This window comes from Cryptotermes secundus, unplaced genomic scaffold (genome assembly GCF_002891405.2).
Source record: "Cryptotermes secundus unplaced genomic scaffold, Csec_1.0 scaffold212, whole genome shotgun sequence".
Lineage (NCBI taxonomy): Eukaryota > Metazoa > Arthropoda > Insecta > Blattodea > Kalotermitidae > Cryptotermes > Cryptotermes secundus.
This window is the reverse complement of record NW_019721006.1, coordinates 601170-614143: the sequence shown is the minus strand read 5'-3', so window position 1 is coordinate 614143 and position 12974 is coordinate 601170. Positions and strand designations below refer to the sequence as shown.

The 12974-nt window shown below is 36.4% G+C and overlaps 1 protein-coding gene across 1 annotated transcript in view; it reads right to left on the bottom strand.

Annotated features, from left to right (window-relative positions):
- Positions 1-12974, bottom strand: part of LOC111874836 (structural maintenance of chromosomes protein 3) — a 126707-nt gene that overhangs the window by 93622 nt on the left and 20111 nt on the right. The window contains exons 8-12 of the mRNA XM_023870673.2: positions 10710-10955; positions 10056-10177; positions 8723-8830; positions 7263-7368; positions 2695-2798 (exon numbers count right to left, since the gene is read on the bottom strand). Coding sequence (XP_023726441.1) covers positions 2695-2798; positions 7263-7368; positions 8723-8830; positions 10056-10177; positions 10710-10955 — 686 coding nt within the window. The remainder of the gene's footprint in view (positions 1-2694; positions 2799-7262; positions 7369-8722; positions 8831-10055; positions 10178-10709; positions 10956-12974) is intronic.

The following is a 12974-nucleotide window of genomic DNA, read 5'->3' as shown; positions in this document are numbered from 1 at the left end:
TCATGCTTCAAGGCATACCATACACTGCTCAAATTCTAAACGACCTGCTTCCATTGCCGAGATACCGGGCGCTCATATTATAAGGTAAGGTTATAAAACCACCTTTTAAGATCATTTTAGTGAAAGTTTCATGTTCCTATCTTATATAATTTAAGAACAATGATGAATAAATCATTTTCGAGCAAAATTTAAATGGTCGGCTGAATATATTACCGCCGGAGAGACACGGCAGCAGAATTTAAATGACCGTGCGAAAGGGTTAAGAATTAGTGTGTTCTGTAGTGAACTGCAAAGAGTGTAAACCAGTGAAATGGCCATAATTACTTGTAGCTGCATGTTTTTGAGTCCAATAAATCCAATTACTAATCCAAAACCTGTGTCTAGTCACCTAGAACGTGAAAATATATCAACTTAAAGTCATTAATAGTCCAGTACAGTGATATTGGGAGTGTGTGTTTTAGTGAGACTTTCATAGTTCCTGTGTTATAGATTTGTTGCCAGGAAATGGATAGTGAGACTAAGGGAAACAGACTGGGATCAGAGTGGAGTGATTTGTAGTGTGAAAATCAGTAATAGTGTTAAACTTATTTGTAGTCACACCTGTAAGTGGTCAATAAATCCAATCACCAATCTGAACCTCATCTATAGTCACTAATACATGTGATAATATGTACAGACATGAAACAATGCATATGATGATAAGATGTTAGTTCAGTACTGGAAATGTAAAGCCACAGGAAGACCCTGTGTACTGGTGTATAGTGAAATGGTGGGCTGAACAAGTCAACGTAATAATCTTAAGTGGGTTCTGACACTCGACATTAGCTGTACCAGAACACAATAAATTTTATAATATGATTTCACAATCACACTAAGAATAAAGAATTCTAACAATGAAACAGGAGGCTAAAGAATCAACATATAGCAGTGAACCAGAAGGTGATGGGGACACAGTTCTAAGCTAGGTGGTGCAGTTGCCTTCAAAAGTTTGTTGCACAAAATCTACTACTTTCCCTTACTTCAAAGTACAAAATTAGCTAAAATGTGAAAATAACCAAAATAATTGTAAAGAGCTGTAAAGAAGCGGCATATACAGAGACTCATTACTTAATAATTACATATATGGGGAAATGGGTTCATTGTTAATAAACCTAGTTATTAAGTTAATAGTTTTAAAATGTGTTACTACAATTTATTTTTTAACACTTTGTACTTCACAGCATTTTAAATTGCCATTTAATTCAGCCATGTGCAAATCCAAGGAATTTAAATCCCTGCATAATGAAGTTTAATTTACATGGTCATTCACAAATCCAATTAATGCTGACTGTCAGTTACATGAATGCCAACTTATGAAAGATCATGAGATGCCCATGAATCGGGCTTTCATGGGACTGTCTTATAAAATATATCAAAAGGAAAGAAAAAGAATGGATAAGGCACCAGAAGAGTCACCACAGATATCAAAATCAAATTCAGTACACAATCCTTCTGAAGGGAGGTATGATATTTTATTTTCATCTTCTACCACTGATCTTCAAGGTGGGGGGGACATATATACAGAGTGTTTCACGACTTTAGGGCATAACTGCAGGAGGTGATTTCCTAGGTCTTTGTGATCAAAAAAGTTCACATAAACATGTGTCCGATTTTGGACGGTTACGGAGGTATGACCGTTTTTAACTCCGAATAGAAGGTAATGATTACTGACAATAAATGGAACAAAATAATAAACCAGCATAATACATGATACATTTAAAGTATGAATGTAAAGTTAACTTCGTGAAATTACCTTTCATTTGAATTTATTGGTGCTTAAAGCTGATTTTCGAAAATGCCACTGCTGGCCGCAACACAGGCTGCCGCTTGGTTGTGAACCACATTGGACATACCAACTCACCCCACCTCAGGTACATCTCAAGTGTCGAGATAACGAGAACGCTCTGTCTGTAGCTGGCTAAAAATGGCGACCCGCCAGCTGACAGACACGGTTCACATGAGGGCATGTTCATTCATTCATCTGTAATCTGTCAAGATGACAGGTCCACAGTCTCTTCATAAACAGTTCCTCCACTTGATGTGATCTAGAGCTTTCTCCTTCAAATGAAAATATCCTCTTCTGTCCCCAAGGTCATCCGCCATCTTCTTACGTCTCCTTCCTCGTCTTCTGGTCACTTCTATCCACCCCTCTATCTTTCCTTCAATAACTTCTTTTAGAAGGCAGTTACTGTGTAAGATATGACCAATCCAATTAGCCTTCCGTTTTCTTCTTTCGTGTAGGATATTCCTCTGCTCACTGACTCTAAATAACACTTCTTCATTTCTCACATAATCAGTCCAACTGATCTCCATCCTTCTCCAACACCACATGAGGGCATGTATGGGAATGAAAAAACAGTCATAACTCTGTAACCGTCAAAAATCGGACACATGTTTATGTGAACTTTTTTGATCACAAAGGCCTAGGAAATCATCTCCTGCAGTTATGTCCTAAAGTCGTGAAACACCCTGTATTTGTGGACAGATCAATATTGCATCCTCATTACATAGTACAAAATTAAATTAAATACATTTTTAACATCCAAAATGGAAACAGAACAATTTCAGTTATGTTATCAAAAAGTTACACACTGTTATTTGCGTGTGTTTGTATTTATACGTCTGTGCTAGACATTATGAACAAACATTTTATACCTTAATATGGTCTCAGTCTTAACCCTTTTCTTCTCTGTACAGAATAAATGCTCTTTCAGTGTGGTAATATTAATCTGATGGTCACCTTCAACTTTCTTCAATCCCTGGAAATAAAAAGAGGAGAAACTCAATATGGCAACTGAAATATATACCGACTACAACTGCGTGAACTTTGTGATACAAAGGAAGTGAACAAAAATATGAAAAATAGCTTATATGTTAATAATTTGGATGAAATATTGTATAATGATGTAAATGTGTAAGTTTCAATTTCAGAAGTTTAGTTCAGAGTTCATTTAGGTGTAAGGACCCTTAAATTCTGAAGAGACAAATAATGAAGAAGATTCAATGGTTTGTAAATAAAATATCTGAATACCACAAAAATCCATAGAAAGAGATGGAATGTTGAAAATCCTAGAAATTAAGGGTCCTATGAGTTTTCAATGCATTCTATGGATTAGCAAGAAATGAAGAGAAAGTCTTGTATGCAGCAAGACACATGGATCTATGCGTAATGTTAATTTACATAAAAAATAAATTAGTAAATGAATAAGAATTACATGACTTTATGCACATGCTGGTGATGTAGTACAAGAAACATATTATTATCAGATGTCTGGATTGCAGACACAGACTACTGCAGTCTTATTACACTAAGGACTGTACAGAGGATGTGTCAGAAGGTTCCATTTCAATTTCTGGAGGGTTTCCATTGTTGTTTTGGTCCTATGGGGACATGCATTGTCTTGAAGGAAGGCTACCCGCTTTTTCCTTCACATCTGTTGTAAGGAGGTCTGAGTAATAAGCTGCACTGACTGTTCTGGCATCTGTCAGAAAGTCTATATGGATAACCCCCTGCCAGTCCCCGAAGAACGTTGCCATCACTTTTCATGCCAAACAGCTCCTCCGCGCTCTCTTGGGTTTGGGAGAACTGGTATGCCGACACTCGTGTGATGACTGCTGGGACTTGGGAATGAAGTAGTGCACCCACGTTTCATCGATGGTCACTATAGACTTCAAAAATGCATCACCTTCATCTTCAAACTGCTGTAGGAGACGACTGGCAGCTTGCATGCGCACCATTTTGTTGACGTCCGTCAAAGTGCATGGTACCCACTGTGCATTCACCTTGCGATAGTGCAGGTGGTATTTTACGATGTCTTCTACACTACCAACACTGATGGACAGCATTGCTCCAAGTTCCTTGATAGTGATGCCCCTATTCTCATGAATAAGCGCGTCTGCACGATCAATGTTTGGCTCGGTGACGGACATTTGCAGCCAACGATCATGCGGTTCATTCTCCATATGCTCTCTGCCCTCTCTGAAGCACTTACATCACTCAAACACACGGGTCCGTGAGAGACACTCTTCCCCATACTGTTGTTGGAGTCTGTGGTGAATTTCAGCGGACGGGACGTTTTCTCCGAGGAATTTGATCGCAATGTGTTGTTCCACGCTCCACGGTACCTTCTGTTCGCTCATCACTCTAGCAACTCCCAGAGGGGACTGAACAGGAGGGAGGGTGGAGGTTGTGGCTTCACTCTTTCAAGGTTGCACAGCTGCTGTGCAGTGCGGGTTGTTTACACACAAATCAGTCCCCGTCATATTTGAACCACCTTGTATATAAATCAATTTTAATCAATTGAATAGAATCAACAGAAACTCTGAGACACAACAATATTTCTCAGAATTACTGGGTTTTTGGATTTTGTCCATTTCCCAGTATTCTAGAAACTAGAAAACACGTTTAGGAAAAAACTGAACCTCTTTCCATCCTCAGCTGTGGGGGGGGGGGAGAAACGTACTCTGTAGGGTCCCTTAGAAAGAGGTAACCTGCTAGAATACCGGATGATGGACAAAGTCCAAAAACCAGTAATTCTGAGTATTATATGACACTGTCAGAACCCTATAAAACCAACAATATTTCTATTCATTTGCAAAAATTATAGGAAAAAAAGTCATTTCAGTATAGTCAGGGGTGGCAAATGGCTCTTATCCAGTACTGACTGACCAGAAAATAGAGCATCAGGCAACAAATAAGCTAAAGGATTACACAGATTGCAGATGATGCTCTCAGTTCAGAATGAAGGGAGACATTCGGTGACATTAACATTCAAGCTTTATATGTCTGTAACTTCTACACCATGATAATGCTGAGATTATATGTTCTTCCTGTTACGGTAATTTATGACACAAGGAGGACCATCATGTTCTCCAATAACCTCATACTTCTGTAGCTATTCTTATTATCCTTTCTTGGCCTGTCCATTTTCGTAGTCACCACACATCAGTGTTACATGGTTTACAAACTGACAAATTTAAAAGATTACAATTGTCCACCCACAAGATAGTCTTTTTGGAGTAAGAGTCTGCAGAGCTTCAAAACCATTCCTGTTGTTCTGAGCATGTCTTTCAAAATAATAGGTATTTCCAAAGCAGCCTCTTTTCAAAACATAAGCTGCAAGGGGTCACGGATAACCAGAATAAGGCTCACACAGTCTAAATGTTTTTATTCCATACTATGATGGTTTAAATGGAAGATACTGTTTCAGAAACAGTCAATCCTTCCACCAGGTGGGTCATTCATCAATAATATCTTATAGAATTTTTAATTTAGATAATTTTGTAGTTTGCAGTTTATTTAACAACACTGTAAGTAACTCAGAGTGTGTAGTGTTAAATGATCAGACAACAGTGAAATAATGAATTGGAAAAATTGTGTGAACAAGCAGTCACAGTGTAATTTAACGTACCATCCATGCTTCTGGCTAGAAGGCCACGGAAAACTATGAAAACTCTACGAGTCCTGGCGGATATAAATCTGATACCTCCATAATACAAGCCAGAGTACTATCTTGAGTCAGACTGTTTAGTGAATTTAGGTGAGTGATGATGGGATAGATTCTGAGTAAATTTCTGTGATCCTTCAGATACACCCTTGGGGGTGTTGTCAGAGAAAACAAAAACCTACAGATGCTTTCAAACCTGTCAAAGGAAATAACAAAACTAAAAGAGGGATTGGCTACCGGCTATTTCATAAGAAGCACAGTCTTAGGATAAGTATGTGTGCAAATACCATGAGCATGAAAACTTCCAAGACAATATACATTTCTTCTACTGTCACAGACTCATGCTCTTCCACCCTTGACCACCAAGTGGAACATATTGGCTATAAATCTCTTTAGTTCCATGCATAGCAACTGATCTCATCGATAATTCTCTGCTCCAGATTCTTTATTTAAAAAATTCCAAACAGTAAAGTGTTCTCTATATTCACTGTTGTACTGTGTCTTCCTACAAAAATTAGTATCAATCACACAGCACTCCCACCACCATTACTATCATCTTCACTGTCAGGTAAAAATATACTGTCTCCCTGACCATGTAAATCATATCTCAGCTTTCATCTGCATCTGGCAAATCCACTAGTTCTTCTATTGATTCTTTCTTTTCTACAGTACATGCAATAACGCTGGGCTTCAGGCCTTTCTTACCACTTAAAGTAATGAACACGTACCGAAATTCCTACTCATCTGCAGAGAAGAATATGAATGAATGAATGTATAAGGGGTGGGCCTTCTTGGCCCTTGCACCGCGACCTATAGTGATCTATTGTGCTTAATTTCTAAATATACATACAGTATATAACATACCAACAGAGCATGGAATCAACAGACCATCTATAATATTAACAAGAACAATCAGTGTCAAAAGAACCATCAGCCAAAAGCATAAATCATGTACTGTGATTTAAACTTGATTAACTCCTGGACACTGCAACTACCAAAGTCAAATCAAAACAATTTTTATGCCCAATGGCAGACAGTGATTTCTGTATTCACTGTATAAAATTAAATCACTTTCTGTAAAACACAGCAGCAATTCAGCTGGCTATCTGGAACACACAAATTTAGAATTCATAGGAATTATTACCATGAAAAGTGGCATGTAACAGTCAAAAAAAGATGGGGTTTGTTATTTACATGCTACAATACCATTTATTACCTTACAAAATAATATAAAAATAACACGTTATCTCGAAGACTAACACAATATAAATCAATAACAATAATGCTGCATCCTCCGGGATGCATTGAAGAATACGAGGAGTTGCACTGTTGTCTAATGGCATAACATCCATACTAAATTTTGTGAAAATCAGTAAAATGGTTGAAAAGTTGAAATGGGAAGAGATGCACATATAACAGGTAATCTCATATGCCCACCTTCTTTCCATCAAAAGGGAAGTAGATTCAAGATATGAAAAATGACAACTTAACCAAAACAACTTTTACGATCAGAACTGGAGGCACAATAGCCCTTACTCTGAAATTCAAACTCACCTGTTTTCTTTACCAAAATGGCAGAGACAATCTAACATATGAATGAAAGAACAACAGTGGATTAATGTCAAATCTATGAGGGACTAACAAATTATTCATATTTTATTTACAGGCAAATCATGTGAGCAATCCACATTACTCTTGCTTTGTCACTTTACTGTGGGAATTTAGCATGCATGCATCCATCTCAGTCAGCAGTGACAATGAACAGCTAAAACATACCTCAATTTCATCCTTCAGTTTATTTTCTTGTTCTCTATCTTTCTGTAACTCCTCTACCATCCTGAGTTCTTTAATCTGTATTTCCTCCAGTGCCTTAGAGACAGATCTAAAATAATCCACAAACAAGAAACATAAAGTAAATAAACAAACAGAAGAGCACTGCATAATATGTATAATTTCAAACAAAAAATTGCAAGTGCGTGTGAATTCAACAGCACACACTATAAATTATACCAGTCAATATATATTTTGCTTCTGGTAATATGAGCTGCAACTTGTACAATTTTACTTCATTATTTCCAGATAAAATCTTGTTTTTTTTCTAGCTACACTTCATTTTATCTGCACTTTCTAAAAGTCCAAGGCCTGCAGGTCCTTGCATGCACACATATGCATTCACACAAATGACACAACCTGAAACTGGTAGGGCATCTAACATGAGCAGGTGGTCATGCAGTCAATGAATAAAGGTTCCTGAATATCATTCAACAACTAAACTGCCAAGTCATCAGAAATGGAAGGAGAGTCAAAATTTCTCCCTCCTTCATTAATACAATCTTGTGTTCCTGTGTTTGACCCATCAAATCCCTAACACTTGCAACAAACCCGATTCTTCCCCTTCAACTTGAGTGTACTGGTGTCAGTACAAGTCTTTCACATGAATAATATCTATTTTTAATTTCTGACAAGAAATTTGTAATGTCACTTTCCCTTTCATCCTCCATAACAACTGTTTTGTTATGATAACTTACAAGGTACTTCCATATCTTGTTAAGGTTGTATGCGCATATCTGCCAATGCAAAAATGAATTAATGAAAGAAGTAAAATTACTTTATATACAGGGCTATCCATAAGTCCGTGAAACATTTTAAAAATTTACAATAAATAAACTATGCAACAGATACCAAATTTTCTTACACTGAAAAAGAGATAAACTCACAAAGTTTTTTCTACATAGTTCACAGATGCTCAATGTGTCCACCTTTGCTGATACAGCAGACATCTATGTAATAATCCATTTCGTCCCACACCTGGGACAGCATATCCCAGTTGACCAGAGTCACAGCAGTGGTGATAGGTTGTGAAGATCCCTGAGATTAGCAGGCAACGGAGGTACAAAAAAAAAACTTGCAGAGATTCCTTCTCTATCGGCGTAAGAATTACCATGCTCCGATGCATTGTTTATTTGTTGTGAATTTTTAAAATGTTTCACGGACTTATAACGCTGTATAATATATCAAACATAAATATAAATAATCAATTGAGAAAATTTAAAGTTTGTTTCATCTATCCTGAAATCTCAATTTGGACTGTAATGTATAAAGTGGGAAGAATCATACTTGTTCACTCTTAAATACATTTCAACTGATTGACTAAAAGAGCACAATTCAGCATATAGGAAAATCCCCAAAGAATAATCAACCAAAATTAATACAAATCATGCACATAAAGAACATACTCTAGCTCATTTTGTAGCCATGCATCACGTTCTTCTTTAGTGTCAAATTGCTCATGTCGACCTAGCCTGTCATATATTTCATTACGCTTCCATTCCAACTCTGAGAGCCTGCAACAAACAAATACATTTTATTTCATGAGGTGGTAATTATCAGTTGTGATTATTTCTGGACACCCATAAACACAACTTTCAAATCTATACCCTCTTACTTTCACTCAGTATGAGATTGGTTTAAAGAAGGTCTACAAAACAAGTTATTAATTATGAAATATTCTCATAATTACATAATTAGCCCTTTTCTGCACTAAATTCAGTCAAATTAAATATTCTCACCACAATTTATGTGAAACATAAGCATCATGCCGAATCAAATTTTAATGGTGCACCAAAAGGTTAAACCATAAAATAGCAAATAATACATCTTGAGATATCCACAGATTTAAAAGAAAAAAATAATTTTATGGATATATTAACTTCTGATATGAACACAGGACTTAGTTGGCCTTTATCGGCCACCATTTAAATTTCAGATGCGCCAGTTCCCTGCTTGATTTATTGGTGCTTAAATGTCAAAGAGAGTTGTGTTTCTCAAAATAAACTGTACTTATAAACAGGATGGCTTTTAGTTAAAGACAAGATGATGGATAATGTCCAAAAACATAATATCTGTACAGAATTCAGTTAACTAATACAAATTACTTCAGACATCTGTGAATCCTCCTTTTTGTTTTAAACAAATATTTTAATTATTTTCTGCCTTTACTTAAAAATTAACAAAAAAAAAACCTTCCTGATTTCTGCTGATGTGAAATTCAGGTACACTGACAACGTAAAGTCAGGGGATAAACTCCGCAGCCTGTAGTCTGCAAGCAAACTATACTGATGGAGTGACTGCTGCTTGTCGGTGAAGTTAGTGCCAATTTTTGCAGTCAGAGGGTGTCATGTGGTCAGCGCAATGGATCCCAACGGCCGTTAATCTCAGTTTTCTAGACTGGATAAGTCAGGGGATATCTGAACCTAAATAAAAAAATTGACAGACAGACAGTCCTTCCCCTAATATACCCACTCAGACTGGCAGAAAACTCAAAAGCTTCTACTTGACAAACATCCAAAAGTCATCCAATTTTTCAATGCTTTACAAAGGAAAGCAATGTATCTCCAGAATTTTTATTGACAATCTGGAGTGATACAGTAAAGAAACTACATTACTATGATTATATCACATTTTTCTCACATCTGGATGGACCAGCAGGTCAAGTTTGAAAATCCAGTATGCTTACAGCATACCAACACTTACTTAAAAACAAGAATAGTAAGAGATTAAGACACCCACATTTTTGTACACTCCTCTTCTTTCTTCTTATATTCTTTATACTTCGGTTTGAGATCCAGCAGTTCTTTCTCATTCTGGGCCATCCTCTTTTCCAAAGTTTTAAGTTCATCTTGTGTTCGCACCTACAAAGACAGAACTGAACAGTGCAACACATATGGCTACTGTTTTAACCCCTTTGAAGTCTGCATGCATTCTAAGTAATACACAACAATTCAGCTCATACCTGACATGACACAATATTACAAAGACCAGTCAGTTAATGCTATTTGGGGAAACAGTCACTGTTTATTGTGAGAACCATACGAAACACATAAATACACTTTGTGGGCAGAATTCGGAGTTTTAGTAAGTTACAGCAGGTGGTATATATAGTAACTACTAAGCTCTATAGGGTTAAATACCAATAACTGGACGACACTAAATGTGGGATTAAATAACAAAAACTCACCTTTTAATAAAATCAGGATTATGGAAATACTACATAATACCCATAATATATTTGCAGTCATATTCATCAAACAATGGAACCAGAGACAGTAACAAGGACATGAACCAAACTGGTTCCAGATTTTAACAAAGTTTTTTAAATCACACACAGGTTACACTACTAGGGATTTTATTAGCTAGTTAACATAAATGACTCATGCAACACACCTTCTGTTCACTGGCTGCTTCGTGCTCGTCAGTCAGTGTGTTTTTCTTCAGCTTGGTTTCATCAATATGACTCTGCATGTCGTGCTCTTCTATTCTCAGCTTGCTCTGACAATCTCTCAGTGCTCCCAAACGCTTTTCAACGTCCTCTAGCAATTTACTGGACTTCATTATTTCCTCCTGAACCTTCTGCTGAACAGCTCTGCATTCTCTTTGGCTCTTCAAACCAGGCGAATAAAATTCTTCCATCTAAATCATATTGCCAGATACAGATACATAAAATTTTATTCTAAATTTCAGAAGTTTCAGGTAATATTATGGTACGTAATGGACTGCATATTTTTGGGTTGATAACTGAATAGAGAGCAATGGTAGCATAATTGGTAGAAGAAAACAAAATACTCAGGGGAAAATAATATCAATGCCAATATGTTCTGCCCCTTTCAGGTGCAGCTGCAAGAATTTCAAAAAGCATCTACTAGCTTAATTATGTCTGTCTTCCTGCATGAAACAATCAGCTCCCACTTGGTGGATTTTAATGAGTCTATTGATGAGTTTTACTGAAATATGTCAAAAAAAATTAATGGACACTTTATATAAACACCCAAATGAATATGAGTATTGTTCAATTGTTCAATTTATTTATGTTATGTAAATCCAGATATAGGTAGACACCATAGGATATGGAACAAGAAAAATACAATATAAATACAATGACATCTACACAATAACAGTCTACTTGAAAAATTAATAAGATTACGAATTACATAAATAGAAGTTAACTGTGCTTACGCATCACAATTTGAGCCTGTTAACAGAAACAATGTCGATGAGTACATCACTAATAAGTAATAAGATTATAAATTATGTAGATACAAGTTAATTATACTTGTGCATCACAATTTGAGCCTGTTGTCAAAAACGTCAATGAGTACATTGTTAACAGTAAAGTAAAAGCAAGCAAGAAATCTCCTAATTTGATTTGTCTCATTCTGGTCCGTCACACTATTAATTACAAAGTGGATAATTTTTAGTCCAGTGTGACATACAAGTTCACAACACTTCAGTCTTTATTTTCCTTACATGTTTCGATTCAAAAGAATCATCCTCAGAGGCGCACCACTACGATCAGGAAACACTGTCACATAAGATGTTCTAACAATATGCACTTAAGCTATGAATAATGCTCACTATATAAATCTTGTTAAAACATCTTATGTAACAGTGTTTCCTGATCGTAGTGGTTCGCCTCTGAGGATGATTCTTTTGAATCGAAACATGTAAGGTGAATAACGACTGAAGTGCTGTGAATTTGTATGTCACACTGGACTGAAAATTATCCACTTTGCAAGAAATCTCCATTCATACATTCATACGCAATCCATAGATCCCCATAAGGGAGACCTGAATACAGTAAAATACAGTAAAAAATGGCAAGCGGAACAACAATAACATATATAAAATATTCTTCCAATAAGTATAATTTAATTCTGAGGGTATCTCACTCTGTTCCCCCTCCAATAATGTGAGCACAATGAGGTTACAATAGGAGTCAAGATATGGCCAGTCAGTTCCTTAATTTCAGAGATAAAATTCCTGAACACACCTCAAATGTTCCATCCTACCTACGTTTCCTATCTTATTTATTTGTTCATTGATTATTTTGCCACAGGCTCCACTGTCTATAAATTATTCACAATTTGTGTTTTACTGGCAATGTAATTCTTAAATATTTGTGTCTTAACTTTAACATTTTCACGTGATTTATGCATGATATGTGTGTTATAAAATACTGTTATATAAAGAATACCTGACCACTACAACACAATTTAAATTTTAACCACATTCTAGCCAGAAGTCTTCATCAAATTCCAGCTGCACTCAAAATATTCATCAGGCTATACTGCTAATTACACCACACAGAAAGCAATAAAAACCTTTCTATTATAAGATGCAAGAAGTGTTCAAAACTTAAGGAGAGGGCATTGCTAGCACCTCCTGTGAAAATGGTAAATCATTAAATTCAAATTTACAGTGGATATATCCTCCATGAAGAGGCTACTCAACTAGAATACAAAGAAGATACTATCCATGAGGAGTCTGCAGAAACCCAGGGGAACGAAACAGAGGAAACTGCAGCAGACCCATCTCTTAACTGTGCAGTGCTATTTGAAAGAGATCAACAGCAGGAAGTTCGTATGTCAACCAGACAAAGGAGGCCCCCAGTAAAGCTAAGTAAAGATTTTTTATAGATAAGCATAGTGTGGG